We start from the raw sequence: 15,895 nt of genomic DNA on the forward strand, positions 1-15,895 counted from the left end.
AAAGAAGGTATGGGAAATGAAGATATTATAAATATAAGTTCATGTTTTACAAACATTATGGTTTAGGTCTTGTGATTGTTAGGGTTTTTCACTCATTACATGTAGAGACACCATTTATTACGTGTATGAAAAATGATATTCGTTTGTTTGTGCTGCATGTAGGATTGCTTCCCTTTGCTCATAAAAACACTAAATGAGGCACTTTGGAATAAATCAAGGAGTGCTAGCGGTAGTAATAATTAAATAATAATAATGATAATTATACCAATAGTAGTAATAATAATAATTTCGATGTAATGTTAATGTCAAGGTCAATGAGCCGTATAAATATGGGGAAGCGAGACGCGCGGGGCAAATGTATTTGGCGGAAAACAGGAGCAAAGAGCTATGGCGGATCCTGATCTCGGCGAGTTTTACGTCCGATACTATGTCGGCCACAAAGGGAAGTTTGGTCACGAGTTTCTGGAGTTCGAATTCCGGCCCGATGGCAAGCTTCGTTACGCCAACAATTCTAACTACAAGAACGACACCATGATCCGCAAGGAGGTCTTCTTGTCACAGGCTGCTCTCCGTGAGTGCCGCCGTATCATCATTGACAGCGAGGTAGGCCACTCTCTCTTTGTTCTTTTTCAATCTCATTGTTAGGTTAGGGTTCCCTTCTGCGTCACGAGAGGTCTATAACCATGAAAATCTGACGCTGAATGTATACCTCACTAGTTAGAAGCGGCACAGCTTCGCTAAAATCTGCAAAGACAAAGTCATTCGTTTTGTCTTCCCAAGTTCTGTGTTAGGTTAGGGTCCCTTCTGCAGGTGTAACTTGTCTTGTAGAGCTCGGTAACCATGAAAGGTCATGTTGTATGGATGCCTCACTGCGGCACAGCCTTTCCTGTGATGCCATCAGCTAGTTTTTCATATTTTTGGCAAGAAATCCAAAGACAAGCTTTAGTCTTTCATGAAAGTTCATCTGTCAGAGCTGACATCAAGGAACAGCACAGAATTATATATGGTCTGTTTTATATCATAGGGAAGTTGAGAAAACCAATGTAGAGAAGTGCTGCAAACTCAATTATTGAAACTGTTGCAAACTCTACTTCACGTGAAAAATGAGAATAATGTTTTGATGCCTTATACCAAGTTTTTTACATTATATGAAGGACGGTAGAGATCTCTAATGAAGTGAGAGCAAAGTGTTTTAAATTATATTTCCTAGCAGCCCCAATAACTCTGTATTCTCATTTCAGTTTTGAGCATGTGCATATAACCTCAACACAAGTGACAATTATGGTGATGGTGATGGTCTTAGTAGCTTACACAAGCTTTCCTTTCAAGGAAAGTTCTTTTATAAGTTTTGGGTGAAGCAATGATTGTAATTTGGTCTTCTTGACATTGTTGGTATATATTCTTAACATTAGCGCTAAAGATAGTGATGATGATGGCCTAAATATCTTACCATACAAGAAAACACTTCAAACGCTTCCTTGGAATAATATAAAAGAATAATGACAGATTGCTAGTAAACTAAAATAAGATCATTGTTGGTGTTGTTTTACAAATTTTAGGTGAAGTTGTTGGTATATATTGAAACTAGCCTTCCTACAATAATAGCAAGTCATTAGTGACATAAAATTGGAATGCACAATTTACCATGTAATTTTGGATGATAGACATCCGATTAGCCTAAAAAATTGGCGCCCCTTGCGGTGTTTTTTTAACTTGGTATTTGAATTTGGATGGAATATACTAAGGTTCCTTGAATCTCCTTCGCTCTCCAATCGTCTCTTGCTATCAAGAATGACTAGTAAGCCTTCAAACGAATTGGCTCCTTGTATGCGTAGCACCAAACATCTTGGCCGGTTCTCATACTTTAGCATGCATGGCAGAAGCTTACATAACTCGAGGGTCAAGTAGGATTTTTTCTTGCCTTGACACCACAACATGTCCCATAGGGCTCAAGCCTTCATTCGGTGATCACTTGGGTTGACATTTTTTACCATGTTGTATTGCCTTAGCATAGTACCTCAGTGTATAATGGTTCCCTTGGGACAAGATATCCACTTGCATTGTGGCTCGTCCTTCGCTCTTGAATCTGACTGGGCTTCTGATATAGCACAGGTTATTTGGTACCTTGGGTGTCTCATCTTGCCACGACTTGTCATATTGGGCTCATCTTGCACCTAGTTGCCTTGTAGGCACCATGCGTCAACAAGGAACCATCTTGAGTCGATGACTCATCCCCATGCCTCGGCTCGTCTCAACCCCTAGGGAGTCTCTTGATTCACACAGAGGACATAGGGCTCGATTGCCTTGGCTTTTGAGAGAACATCGTGGTACCAAGGAGCAAAGAGATGGTTGCTCCTTGGCATTACATGCCGTGGAGGAGGGAGCAAATGCTGCTTGGGGATTGGCCTTCAACTATGCTCCTTGGGTGATAAATTCAGTCCCAAATGTTTGTTGGCTGATTGGCCACTTGAATCTCTTGAAATTACCTCAATTTTAGTGATTGAAATTTTAGTCTCTGGGCCTTAATTGTGAGCATACTTCTTGAGGTGGTAAACCCCAATTGTTGCTGTAAATTAGGCTTTATAGAAAAGGTTAGATAAAATTTGTATCTCCAATGGCTGATTTTGTTGAAAATGGTTAAAATTAAGTATGAAAATTAGTTGGAGGATGAGAGAGAGTGTTGATTAGAGAGAGAATTTTCAATTTCTTTGTGAGAATTTGCAATGTAAGTGAAAGTAAGAATGTGTAAATAGAAGTTAAAAATAATCGGAGAGTAAGAGGAAGAAGATTAGAAAAACCAACAATGATGATGAATAAGGACGATATAATCAAAAGTCCCTGCATGTGTCAATGTGTTTGTAGTGAAGATCGAAGATAAGATAGTGACCAACAAGTTCTTTGGCTTATTGTTAAGGTTCTTTACTCTTCGAATCCTTACCCCCTCAATTGATGATTGAACTTCACTCCGTCCCCACTCTCTTAAGGATTTTATTCTATAAAGACATAGGTCATCAATTCTCTTCTCTCAATTGGAGTAGACTATCATGGCCCTTATGATCTTTGCAACCTCATTCCATCTCATTCTAGAACTTCTAATTAGTAGCAAATATCCTAGATGTGCTAAGAAAGTGAGCACTCATTGATGGTGTACCCTCATGTGCACATGCAACTAGCCTCAACGGTCCTTATGTTGTGTAGTGCAATAAAAAGGTGCATGTACATACATTACCCTATTTGCATGGAAGGAGTTGATATCAATTGGGATATAAGGAAACCTGATGTTGTGCCCAAAAACAATATACAATGAAGTGCTTGTGTCCCTCTTTTTCTGGTGATGTGCATGAGTTTAAGGTTCTAGAAAGCATACCTCTTCTCCTTGTTACTTAGCTCTTTTACAAACACTTAAGCTTGACAAGAAAATGTTATATGCAAAAGGAAATCCAAATTAAAAGCATAATTTGAACTCTTGGTCTGAAAAAGTTTAAGTCTTATTGATTTTCAAATCAACAAAGCAACAACCATACATTTATTCAAGGTTCCAAAACCTAGCTATTCACCAGAGAGTAAGGATTTTACAAAAAAATAAAAATAAAATCACATATTTAGCCCAACCCCTAGCCTACAAACATATATGTGCAGTAGTTTTCTTTATATAAGTAAGACTTATCAACGATCCAATTCCTTTTTGGATCCTCAGGTTTTATCTTTGTTTATACAAGAAAGACTGATCATCCATTCTTAGGTCTTCTCTTTGTTTATTTAAACATTTGGAGCAATTTTCTTTATATAGGGAGGACTTATCAACCATCCAATCCCCTTTTGGATCCCTAGATCTTCTCTTTGTTTATTGAAACATTTGGAGTTGAATGGACATGGTCTCTCTTGTGGATTGTTTTGTCTCATTATATATCTACTTCCTCACATAGCTCTACTTCTCTCAAAACAACTATACATCCCATAATCTCTATGTTGTCTTCAAGTTTCCGATTCTCTTTTTTTCCCAAAGAAAATTGTATTCTCTCTTTTCCAACAACATTTTCCAATGATAATCGACTTCTTTTCTCTTCTTTAAGATCCTCTAAAGATGGCTCAATCTTTTCTTTTTATATTATATCTTCAATCAAGGCACTTGTCTCAACATGTTGAGTTTCTTTTGTTGCTTCAACTTCCCTTTGCCTTTTTCCTTCAAGTTCTCAAATTCTCTCTAGTGTCTTTTCCACATTCTCTCTCATGGTTTTTCCCATAATCATTGGTTCCTTAAATTTCAAATCCCAATCCTCTTTACTCAAAGCATATCCTTGCAAAGCAGACTCCTTTCACTCTAGTCTAAGAACTTTCAATAGACTCTCAAAGTCATTCAAACAAGATTGATGTGTACGTATTGTACGTAATTACAATACATATTTGTGCCTTGTTCCGTACAGATAAAATTTTTGTGTACGTAAAAAATACGTACCATTGTAAAAAATATCAATCTATATGGCATTTCATATCAAAATAAGTATAAAAAGATCCAAATACATTTTAAATTGTGAAAGAGACCTACAAGACAATCTAATTAGGTCTTTGCTAATACACATTCAATTAGTAAGCACAAAACCCTTGCCGCACGTTGTAAAACTTGTTACTTCAGAAATCAAACATCAGATATCAAAACTAGTTTTCAATTAGAGATCAATCTTCAATCACCAATCACCACTCTTAGCTCTATATAAATTGATGAATCAGTGTTTACACAACAAAAGTCTCGACTCTCATCCATGTTAAAAGGTTGCAAATGCATCAAAACAAATTGAATACAATGCACATACTACATAGCAAGCTGCAACACCACATCATAGAAATGTCCTCAAAAGGCCCATAAGGGCTTGTCTAGAGTCTAGACTGCACAATGAAACGTGATCTAAGAGTCAAAACTCCTCATCAGATGAGGATGACGACGATGCACCAGAAGAGAGCAAGTCCCCATCTGTCAAGACATTGCCCTTGTCGTCATACTCAGCAGGCTCTGCCATCACGGGCACATGTGATGATGTGAAAGATGTATCATGAGATCCCTGTGCTACATCATCATCTCCTAGCTCTCTCTAAGTATGAATGAGAGTGTCATTCACCCGAGTCCGTTGCGTAGTACGAACATGCAGCTTTCCCTGACGAATGCTCCTCCGTCTAGTGCTCTTTGAATCTGCAGCTTCCTCACGCAAAGGTATCGCCAAAGCTTGTGCACGTGACCTTGTGACATAGCGATCGATGCTCTCCAACTCTGTATGAAGGAGTTATATAGTATTTGCTTGCTCGTCTCTAACACGTTGCTCCACGTCATCCCCAGTAGAGGCTAGCACTATCTTCACACGGGTCGGATTTACCTGTGAAAAAGCAAAATCCGACAAGTTAGAACCACAAGAAATGACCTAATTACATTGAAATGTGTCAAAAGACGTACGACATCGGACAATAGCTAAATATACATGCTTCGGTGTCCCCAGAGCATGATAATCTCGCACAAGCTTCATGTTAGCTCGGCAATACACTAATTGCTCTAATTGAGCGGTACTAAGTTGATTGCGGATCTTCGCGTGAACCAAGGAATAGGCGCTCCAATTGTGCTCATAAGCACCAGCAGAACAATCCTACGATCACGAATCATGATACGATTTTGGAGTCAAAACCCTTAATGAATTAAACTTTAAAAATGGATGCAATTGTGAAAGAGTCAAGAGTATCTGCAAGAGGATTCGAAGAGCAAGACAAGTCAACTTTGGAGGACCTTGTTTTCCATAGCTCTGCCACTACGTGAGAGGAAATTTCGTCGCCTCCTCTCTCAAAACCACCGCTCTAGCAAAGGATGGTCCTAGATTGTTCATAAAACTCACCATCTCTGCATGAACCTCAAGTTGCTCATCCTCGTCGTACATTATGCTGATGTACTGGTTTTTTTGCATGAGCAGAGTGCTCTCACTAAACAGCTTCTTGTAGAAGGGATGAAGCAATGCAGCCATCCCATGAATGGGATGGCTCATAAACGTCCATCGCCGCTCTACAATAGCCAGGATGTCACCGCAGCTACAAATTGACAAGCCAACATTCCAACAGTCATTATATAATATAACTTTAAACATATTGTTGCAATGTGCATATTATTTAATATTAATATAATTAGCCAAGAACAATATCCAAGTGTACACTCATCAAGACTCCGTCAATGTCGTACAGGCGGCAATATGGCGCTTCATCTTCATGAAGAGATGATAAACCAGTCTAGGAGTAGAGCCCTCTATATCTATGACTTGGAGGAGGACATGGATAGGCTGCAATGCGACTGTCAAGCTTTGTACCTCTGTCCAAAAGGCCTCATCAAGCACTTTCCGCTGAATGTATCTAGTGGCCTCTGTTTGCGCATGGTGCATAAACCTCCGTTTTGGGTCCACCACAGTCTGTAGTACTATGTCTTGCAATCTAAAAAGCCTCTACAAGACCAGAAACATATAAGAAAACCTGGTCTTCGAGGGTCACACCATATCAAGTGCACTATGGCTCTTGAAGATGGCCTAAGCCTGATGTTGTTTTTTTGAAAAATGTAGTAATCTTCGTGGCATCCGCAACATGAGGTTGCACCCATGGCAACTCTCCAATATCCTTTATCAGCAGGTACAAGCGATGTGCAGCACAAGGAGACCAAGCAATGCGAGGAAACTCTACCTCGACCAATTCACCCTTATGCTTGCAATTTGAAGCATTGTCTGTCACCACTTGGACCACATTCTGTGGCCCAATATCCAAAATTGCATGTTTGATGTGGTGATAAATAAACTCAGCACTGATGGATTCTCTTGCATTTCCTACATCCATAGCCCGCAAGAAGTATGTGCCAAGACATGAGGACACCAAAATATTGATAATGTGTTGTCTACGCATATCACTCCAGCTACTATCAGACATGATGGTGCACCCAAAAGATTGCCATCCTGCCTTGACAGGTACCAATGCCTTGTCTATCAAGGCTTTTTGCTCTTCAAGCATCGTGGTATGCATTTTATTATACTCCACCTCGGACCACGAGTTTGTGTGGCCAACCTCTGCTATGGCCCTCACCATTCTCTTCCATTGAACAGTACTCAGTACATTGAAGGAGATGTTGCACTCCACAAGAGTGCGAGCAATCTCCATCTCAGCCACTTTTTCTCTTTTTCACCCACGAAAGAGATGACACACGTGAAGGCAAAGTACTCAGTTTCAACACATGTGCATCATCATTCTCATCAACCTCTTGCATGACATGGGCCCTCTTTTTGCCCCCTGTAGGCTGGCTATCTTGTGTGAAAAAATCACCCATCTCCCCCACAAGCGCATCATGAAGTGCATGGATTAATTTTTAATCACGTGGTTAAGTAAATGTTGCACACGTGAGGTGTAACTAGGGTTAGAGTAAATTTACGAACCCGGGACCTGAGAAAATAACGGGATGTGAAAGGCAAATGTTGTTATAAGTTATGCCGCATAGGTAGTTGGTGGTATCTGGTGCAAGTGGTTGACCTAGGTTAGGTACCTAACTAGCCAATTTAATTATTGGCTAGTTAGATTATTTCTCAAGGCATCGAAATAATTATTAGATTAATTTTCAATAATTAAAGACTAAAAATTATTATTTAATTATGGATAATGCTAGAAAAACCATTTGGGAAGACTACCACTTGTCAAAAATACCCATGTAAGACTGAAAAACGTCCTTAGAGTTTAGAGAGGTATTTTAGTGTATTCAACTTGCAAGAGAGAGGGGGGAGATGTTACTAGTTTGATTTTGTAGCTGTTGGAAGATCCTTCTGAGGTAGCCAAGGGTAGGAGAAGACCAATCAACAGCAGGTGACAACATCTACAAACATCGTATCAACAGTAAATGGCTGATTTTCGTTAGTTCTTTGCAAAGAAAGTCTGAATTTTCTCTCTTCTTAGCATTCTCTTTCATCTCTTAGCCTTTCTATAGCCTTGTTCCAAAGATTACAACATTGAGATTACTAGAGGCTGAGAAATTTCGAATTTCTCTGTTGTAAACCCTAATTTGCAAAAATTAGAGGTTAGTAGTAGCCTCAAGAAGCATGCCAGAAATTGGAAGCTCCAAGACTTGGATTCAATAGGGATGCAACTATTTTTAGTCAAATTTAAGTGGAGGGATCAGCAAATCAATGAATTTGGGGGTATTTTTACATCTCTATGAAAGCGGGTGAAGGCTAATTGTTTGCCGAATCAAGTGGCAAATCAGATTGAAGACTTGTTGGTCATTTTGGACAACAAGCGGATTGGAAATATTGAAAGGGATTGGAAGAATCCCATTGTACATTAACTTCTTCTTCAATTAAGTTAAAGAAATATCGAAAGGGGTGTGTTAGACAGTCATTTCGTGGATAGTTGGTGGACAACGGAGTACAGCAATGCCACATCAGCAGCCACTTCAGCAGACTGTGCAGGTGCCATGTGGTAGCGTGCAGTCAGACAGTTTTATTGCAGTCGGACAGTTTTTTACTGCAATCGGCTGCATTAAATGCAGCCGACCTGGTGCTGTTTTTTCTATTTTTTGGCTATTTATAGCTAGTTTGTGGCACACTCCAATATTCATTCATTTTCAGATTCTGATCTTGAGATCTGTTGGCTGAGACAGAATGTGCTCGGGCTGACGGAGATCGAGGTCATCAAGTTGGAGATATACGCAAATATTTCCTCTGCCCCTTGTATATTTCTGCACTCTTATTCATCATATTACACTGCAGATTTTTTGTGTTTACACAGTCTTCTTTTCTCTCTCTCTCTCTCTCTCTCTCTCTCTCTCTCCTCTTTGTGTTCACACTCTCTCAGTCTATGTCCTACGCTTCTACATCGCTGCACTCTGACATGGTATCAGAGCGGTGAAGATGGACTGACTGAGGGCTAAACCTATTTGAAGAGGAGATTTCAGTGCGACACAAGGTTGCGTTTCTAGGATTTGAGGGCGAGCGGGAGGGTTGCACTTCGGATCAAGGCTGAAGCGAGTGTGGGCGTGCTGGAAAGGAGTCTAATCGGTGAATTTGCTGCAGGTTATTGCTGTTCAAAGGGGAGGAAGGCTGCATTTGAGGCCTTCCATTGCAGGTTTTACTTTTTTATCGCCTCCGGCGGGTAAAGAAGATTTGGGCAGCGAAGGAACTAGCCCTAGAAGGCTGTGTTTACACAGTTAGAGGGAGCTGATTTTGTGTTTTTGTAGGTATTGCAAGTTCACATCTCTACAGAGTCTGATTTGAAGTTCCAAGCGATCATGGACGGGAAGGTGCGTGTCCTACTGGCTCTTCCATCGGATCAAAAGCTTGATGGTGACAATTACCGCATCTGGCGGGTGATGATGTTGGCCATTTTGGAGTCTTATGATTTGGCGGAATTGGTGATGGAGGAGATTAACAGGCCCTCGGTGAGGGATGAGTCCAAACTCTCTTTTAATGCTCGTGCGGAGTTGACCAAGGCCCAGTCTCATTGGGACAAATTGAATGCCAGGATTCGATCTTTTTTGTTTCTGTCTTGCACTACAGCCGTGATAGCTCACATCGAGCACTTGACGGTGGCTCCAGAGATATGGCTGGAGCTTGACCAAATGTACAACCGGACGACCCTGATGAAGAGGGTTTCTTTGGAGGTGCAGATGCGGACCTTGTCCGTGAATAAGTCTTCTTCGCTTTGGGAACACATCAATAAGCTTCGGTAGCTTCAGATGTAGGTTCAAAATGCGAGGATGCCTATTTCCTCCAAAGACATGGCGATAACTTTACTGACCTAGTTACCGCCACGATTCGGTACCTTTATTCCGCTCTTATTGCATCAAGGCGGGAGTCGACTCTTTGGTGGGAAGAGTTGGTTCTTATGGTCTTGGATCAAGAGGAACAACTGAAGGGACAGAATGCTTCCAAATCGGAGGCTTTGGTTGGTCAAGCCTCTCAGAAGAAGGGAAAGGACCAAAAGAAGAAGAAGAAGGACAACAAATCTAAGAGGGATAAGGAGAAGAAATCGACTTGCCATATTTGTGGTAAGACCGGACACTGGAAGAAGGCTTGTCTCAACAAAGACAAGGACACCAAGAAGGACACGAAGGATTCTGGAGCGGTGGTTGCACCCTCATCAGTTGCTTTCCTACACTTAGCAGTCACTGAGGACTCTACATCGAAGACTTTTGATGCTGCGATGACAGCTCCCTAGGCTCGAGAGTGGATTGTGGAAAATGGTGCCTCACGGCACATGACTCCTTCTGATGGTGTTGCCCATTTGCGACTTTCGCGTGGGTAGATTCTCATTGGAGACAGCTCTTCTGTGTCTATTGCTGCGCGGGGTGAGATGTAACTTATTCCAGATGGATATGGTCGTGCCCACACTTCCGAGGTGTTGCATGTGCCAGGCTTGGGGTATCATTTGCTTTCGGTCCATAAGATTTGTGCTCTTGGTCTCTTGGTGGAGTTTGACAATGATACTGTTCGCGTCCTTGATCGTGGATCGAGGAAGGTTCTCTCTGTGGGGTATGAGGAGGATGGCATCTACAAGTTGAAGTCTTCCCCAGCTCTTATCTCTCTTCTTCTTACTTCTCAGATACAATCCAAGCTTTGGCATGCTCGGTTTGGCCACTTGAACTACGAGTACCTTCGGAAGGCATTGCGAGGGTCGTTTGTCCGAGGATTGCCGGACATAGTGGTGAGCCATCAGCCATGTGTCTCCTGTATTCGTGGGAAACTGCATTGGGATGCGATTTCCAACAAAGCTTCTAGGCGGTCTATTTTACCCATAGAGCTTGTACCTATGGATCTTTGTGGCCCAATGAGGATCGAGTCCCTCAGGGGAAGCTTGTACTTCATGTTGATTGTAGATGACTACAACAGGATGACTTGGGCCTATTTCTCGACTTCGAAGTTGGAGGCTTTCTCTCGCTTCAAGGATTGGCTTATCTTTGAGGAGAACCGTTCTGGCCGGCGACTGAAGACCTTGCGTTGAGACAAGGGAGGTGAATTTATGTTTAATGAGTTTGCTTGTTTTTGTGCAAATAGGGGCATTCACCAGGAGTTTGCTAACACCAACACTCCCCAAGAGAATGGCATTTTGGAGCGGAAGAACCGAAGTGTGATCGAGATGGCGCGCACCATGATGGAGCATCGACAGACACCTTAGTTTCTGTGGGCCGAGGCAGTGGCTACCGCAGTTCACATCCTCAATTGATCTTCCACTTCGGCCATTGACAGGATGGCACCTTTTGAGGCTTACTTTGGGACTAAGCCTGATGTCTCTTATTTCAGGATCTTTGGGTGTGATGCTTATGTGCACATTCCGAAGATGCAGTGTGATAAGCTCGAGGCGGCTTCCTGACGACAAGTTTTTGTTGGCTACAGCTCCTGGTCCCAAGGTTATCGTCTGTTTGATACTGTTAAGCGGGATGTCTACATGAGCCGAGATGTGCGGTTCGTGGAAGTTCTGGCCACAGAGGGGGGTGAGGAGCACCCTGTCCTTGGAGATCGAGGGGAGAGTTGGGCTCCCAAGACAGTTTCTTTGGAGTCAGAGCCTCTTGATGGAGATTCTTCTTCTAATTCAGAGTCTTCTCTTCCACTGGCTACCCTTGAGGAGCTTCTGCCGGTGGATGTACCCGAGTCTTCAGCAGATGGAGAGTGATGGGGAGAGGTTCGTCCTCCTTGTTGGGCTCGTGACACACTTCGAGATTCAGGGATTGAGGGGGTTCCTGAGGAGTGGAAACCGCAGGATGAACCACGGAGGGCACGGAGGAACCAGGTACATTCTTCGGAGCTTGTTTGCTCCAACTATTGTTTGCTGACCCGTGTTATGTAGGATCGTGAGCCCACTTCCGTGAAGGAGGCTTTGCAGTCTAATCATTGGCGGAAGGCCATGGAAGTCGAGTTGGAGGCTATTGAGAGGAATGGCACTTGGTCTCTTGTGCCTCGTCCCTCTCACAAGAAGGTGATTGGTGCCAAGTGGGTCTTCAAGACCAGGTACCTTAGCGATGGTTCTTTGGACAAGCACAAGACTTGCCTTGTTGCTAAAGGTTTTGCTCAGTGCCTAGGCATTGATTTCCATGATACTTTTGCCCTCACTGCTGGTAAGGCGAATATTCAAGTTGTTCTTGCCTTGGTTGGTCATAGGAGATGGCTTGTCTATCAGTTGGATGTAAAGTCGGCCTTTTTGAATGGTGACTTGCAGGAGGAGATCTATGTTGAGCAGCCTCTTGGCTTTGGATCCTCGGATGGGAAAGTTTACAGGTGGAAGAAGGCCTTGTATGGCCTCAAGCAGGCTCTGCGTGCATAGAACGAGAAGATCGACTTGTTTCTTTAGTCGAAGTTGGGATATCGGCGCTCCAAGGCCGATCCGCAGCTTTTATGTCATCATTATCTTCGTTTTTGCATGAGGATTAATTCTTTGGTTTGTGCTGAGGTCAAATTTTGCACCGATCATGGAGAATTTTAGACCATAAGGTTTAAACGGGAAAATTGTTACATGTATGCCATGTGGCACAAATTCCCGAGAGAGAGAGAGAGAGAGAGAGAGAGAGAGAGAGAGAGCATTAAAAGAAACGTAATAGGCATAAGGGGCAAATCTGAGAAAAAAGTTTTGAGGAGTTGAGGGCAGATTGCTGCAGTTTCATCAGCCATGGAGAGTACTTCATCGTCTCTGACTCATGTACGGAGGTAGAGCTTGCTCCCTCTGATCAACTCTCTCTCTATTCTGAGAGGAAATGCTTTGCAAGATGGGCTGATTCCATCGAAGGTACAGTTCTATGTTTTCTTTGCACTTTTGCTGAGGCAAGAGCCTCACTGTCCAGGTTCAGGAGCAGCCTGTTGGCTTCTCCAATGCAGGAACTAAAGGAAGTAATGACCATGCCACACAGGAACAGGGATTTTCAGCTCTGATTTAGTGCTGTTCTGGTCACAGACATGCTGGACAGTAAGAACAGTGAATTCAGAGATCTGCAGACTGCAATTCTGTGCATGAACCGTTGAGTTTTGGTCACCGAATATGCTTTCCTAAAAGGGATGTTGTTCTGGTCATGCTGTACTGTCTGTACTGTCCTTATGCAGCTGGGATTTACTCAGAAAAGATGAAAACCAACGGTTCTCAGGTTATGTATTTTGGAACATTTCATTTTTGTATCTTTCCATCTTTTAATTTGACAAAGAAATACCGAGAGGGGTGCTGGTCTTCGGGGCCAATCTGGTGATGAGTGAGGAAGTGAGGTTTCTATTTGTATGTGTGTGAAAGGACCAGGTGTTAATTGAAGGAACTACCGCTTTATGTGAGTCATAGACCGGTTTCACTCATGCCCCTCATGCATCTCTTCTCCTTAAGGTCTAGGGTCTAAGCCCACCCCTTGGTGTAACTCCTCAGAGTCATTCCCAAAAAATATCCTTTTGGTTTCCAACACACTTTTGATACTAGAGAAGAATTCAAGTCATAATGGCTCCTTGACTCATATGATCCAAACTCATATTCAACATGCTCACTCTTCCAGGCTGTTGTAATGTAGGCTCATGACGTAAAGCAAAGTAGGTGTTCAAGGTCCAAAAAACACGGGCGGGCCCAAAAGGACATTGACAACAAAATGGGCAAAAAGACCTAAACGAACATGATTCCAGAGCTTCTGATGTCCCTTATTGATTCAGTATAGGGTTCTCAATTGGTAGATGAACATGACCACTGACAAATCACAACTAACTAAACTGACCAAATCGGCATAAATGGGCTAAAAGCTTTAGAGCTCTTTAAAGTCCTGCATTGACTCAGAGATAGTTTCAATTATCAAGTGCCTACAAAGGATAATATCCGAGACAGCTTCTCTGGGCTCCTTGGCTTTGCCATCTAACAAGGGGTCGTGCATGGCACTGGTTATCTCTGGCCTAAGCAATACACGTCTGCTGTTACAAGAAAATATTTACTATTGAATTATAAAATTTCCTGAGTGTCAAAATAAACTTTCACAAGTATTTGTCTCAGCTATTATATACCGAGTTTTCTTTTCATTTGAATATTTCTAAAAGAAAGAAGGGTTGATGATAAATTGTATTCCCTTGTCATAATCTGTGTTATTTTTTATGCAGATCATGAAGGAAGATGACAATAATTGGCCTGAGCCTGATAGAGTGGGCTGTCAAGAGCTTGAAGTTGTGATCGGAAATGAGCACATCTCTTTTACAACCTCAAAGATTGGTTCTCTTCTGGATGTCCAAAATAGCAAAGATCCTGATGGGCTACGCATTTTCTACTACCTTGTCCAGGTATGTTGGACAGACTAATGAATCTTCTACAGACTTGTGTGTTATTCGTGTTCATACGAGTCTTGTGTGTAGCAATATACATAAGATAACTTTGAGATGGTATAGCATGATTTTGAGACAGTTTTCTGTCTTCATGTTTTGATAATGTTGCTGAGTCAAGGAATTGCAACTAAGGAGTTATCTTATGTTCCAATGGTCAAAGGCAAAGGACGGATGCTTTAACTCTTACCGTGTCTCTTCTTGCAGGACTTAAAATGTTTCGTCTTCTCTCTTATTGGCTTACATTTCAAGATCAAGCCCATCTAGAGAGAACAAATCATACTTGTTGGTTGCAGTAAATATGGAGGATAGATCACTAGGTTGTCTAATCCTGCTGTAAACACCAGCTATAAACTTGGGTAGTACCAGAGGCTTGTTAGGTTGCATGTGCATGCCATTGCATTGTGCTGTAAGGCAGGATTTTGACATTCATTCAGAGTTGTTTCAGTAAACCGAGAAGCCAAAAACAGTGGACTTGATTCAGACAGGCATGTTTACCACTCTTTACTTCCTGAGAAAATTGATTGTAAGAGTTACTGTACATTTTGGACCTTTCGACTGATATATCAATGCTGGTTTTTATTTAAAATACAGGGTTTTGGTAAGCAGCATTGTTAGTCTTCACTGTTTGTTGCAGCTTGGAGAGTTTGCTATTGGAAGCAAAGACTTATTCAACTTAATCACTGTGTGATGTTAGAAAAACTAAAAAGTGCTTTATCAGAAAGATTAGTACTGCTCTATTCACTTGGCGTTGATTATTGCCTATCTTAAAAGAGAAGTACGTTGCCCTCTGAAAGCCTATGTTATCTTCTTGGTGAATTGGTATCTTACAAAAGATTGACAACTTAGAAAGCTTCTGAAAGTCTTCAAGGCAATAGCTTTTACATTTTTATAATATTTCATGACATAGTGTAACTTTGTAATAGTATGTAAGTAAATATAACACACACAAGCCATGCTCTGGATGAGTGGACATGTAAGTCTCTGGTTTTCCATAATTATAGGAAGTATGGTGTGCACTTGAAAATTTTTATGTATTGTGCTATATTAATTTGTTCTGCTTAATAGTGTAAGGTGTAGTGAAAATATAGTTTTGATGATAGTTTCTTACCTTAAGCCAAGATTGAGACTTTGAAGATGCTGTTTATCAGTTGGTTGTGTCATACTTTCTAAATATGACAGCAAATCAAGTTGTCATTAAACATGCAAGTCTCACAAAACTAAGTTGACACAAGTAGATTTAGACTTTTAAAAAGAACATAGTTTGAAGACCATTAATCTATAATACAAAAATGAAATAGATGGAAATGTACACAACTTGTGTAAATGAGGAGCTTGTGCAATGCTGTAGTGGAGCTATTAGGTATATTACACACTGTAGCAAAGCTATTAATTATAATCTGTGGATATGGCTTCTAACTACAGGTTTACTCCATATAACATAAGGATGGGGTGTGTGAGTTCTTTAGGAGGAATCTTGTGAAGACTTTGCAAGTCCATTCAAGGCGATCTTGGTATTTGAGGATGATGGATATTAAACTCACCTCCTCTACATTGATAGGGTCTTGAACAATGAACACTAG

At 41.5% G+C, this 15,895-nt stretch overlaps 1 protein-coding gene and 1 pseudogene across 2 annotated transcripts; one reads left to right on the forward strand and one right to left on the reverse strand.

Annotated features, from left to right (window-relative positions):
- The first annotated feature begins 333 nt into the window (after positions 1 to 333).
- On the forward strand, positions 334 to 15,189 carry MAGO (mago nashi family protein). 2 transcript variants are annotated; one of them, XR_015691574.1, is made up of 4 exons: positions 334 to 603; positions 14,097 to 14,273; positions 14,520 to 14,800; positions 14,907 to 15,189. XR_015691574.1 is itself a non-coding variant. In XM_087682768.1 (3 exons), exons 1-3 carry the CDS (start codon positions 388 to 390, stop codon positions 14,577 to 14,579), a joined length of 453 nt encoding a protein of 150 aa, XP_087538894.1. In that variant the 5' UTR covers positions 334 to 387; the 3' UTR covers positions 14,580 to 14,901. The 2 variants fall into 2 exon arrangements, 1 of the variants encoding a protein (XP_087538894.1); XM_087682768.1 differs by lacking the exon at positions 14,907 to 15,189 and having other exon boundaries at positions 14,520 to 14,901.
- LOC148032138 (uncharacterized) lies at positions 4,911 to 7,333 on the reverse strand (annotated as a pseudogene).
- Positions 15,190 to 15,895: the final 706 nt, after the last annotated feature.

Source organism: Lygodium microphyllum, chromosome 8, assembly GCF_053477565.2.
Source record: "Lygodium microphyllum isolate KBCC chromosome 8, Lygodium_microphyllum_v1.1.10, whole genome shotgun sequence".
Classification (NCBI taxonomy): Eukaryota; Viridiplantae; Streptophyta; class Polypodiopsida; order Schizaeales; family Lygodiaceae; genus Lygodium; species Lygodium microphyllum.

Excerpts from the sequence above, each read along its gene's own strand:
- MAGO (XM_087682768.1), top strand. The coding sequence starts at position 388 with ATGGCGGATCCTGATCTCGGCGAGTTTTACGTCCGATACTATGTCGGC. Across the intron at positions 604-14,096 it reads GTATCATCATTGACAGCGAG|ATCATGAAGGAAGATGACAA; the intron begins GTAGGCCACTCT and ends TTTTTTATGCAG. Across the intron at positions 14,274-14,519 it reads TTTTCTACTACCTTGTCCAG|GACTTAAAATGTTTCGTCTT; the intron begins GTATGTTGGACA and ends CTCTTCTTGCAG.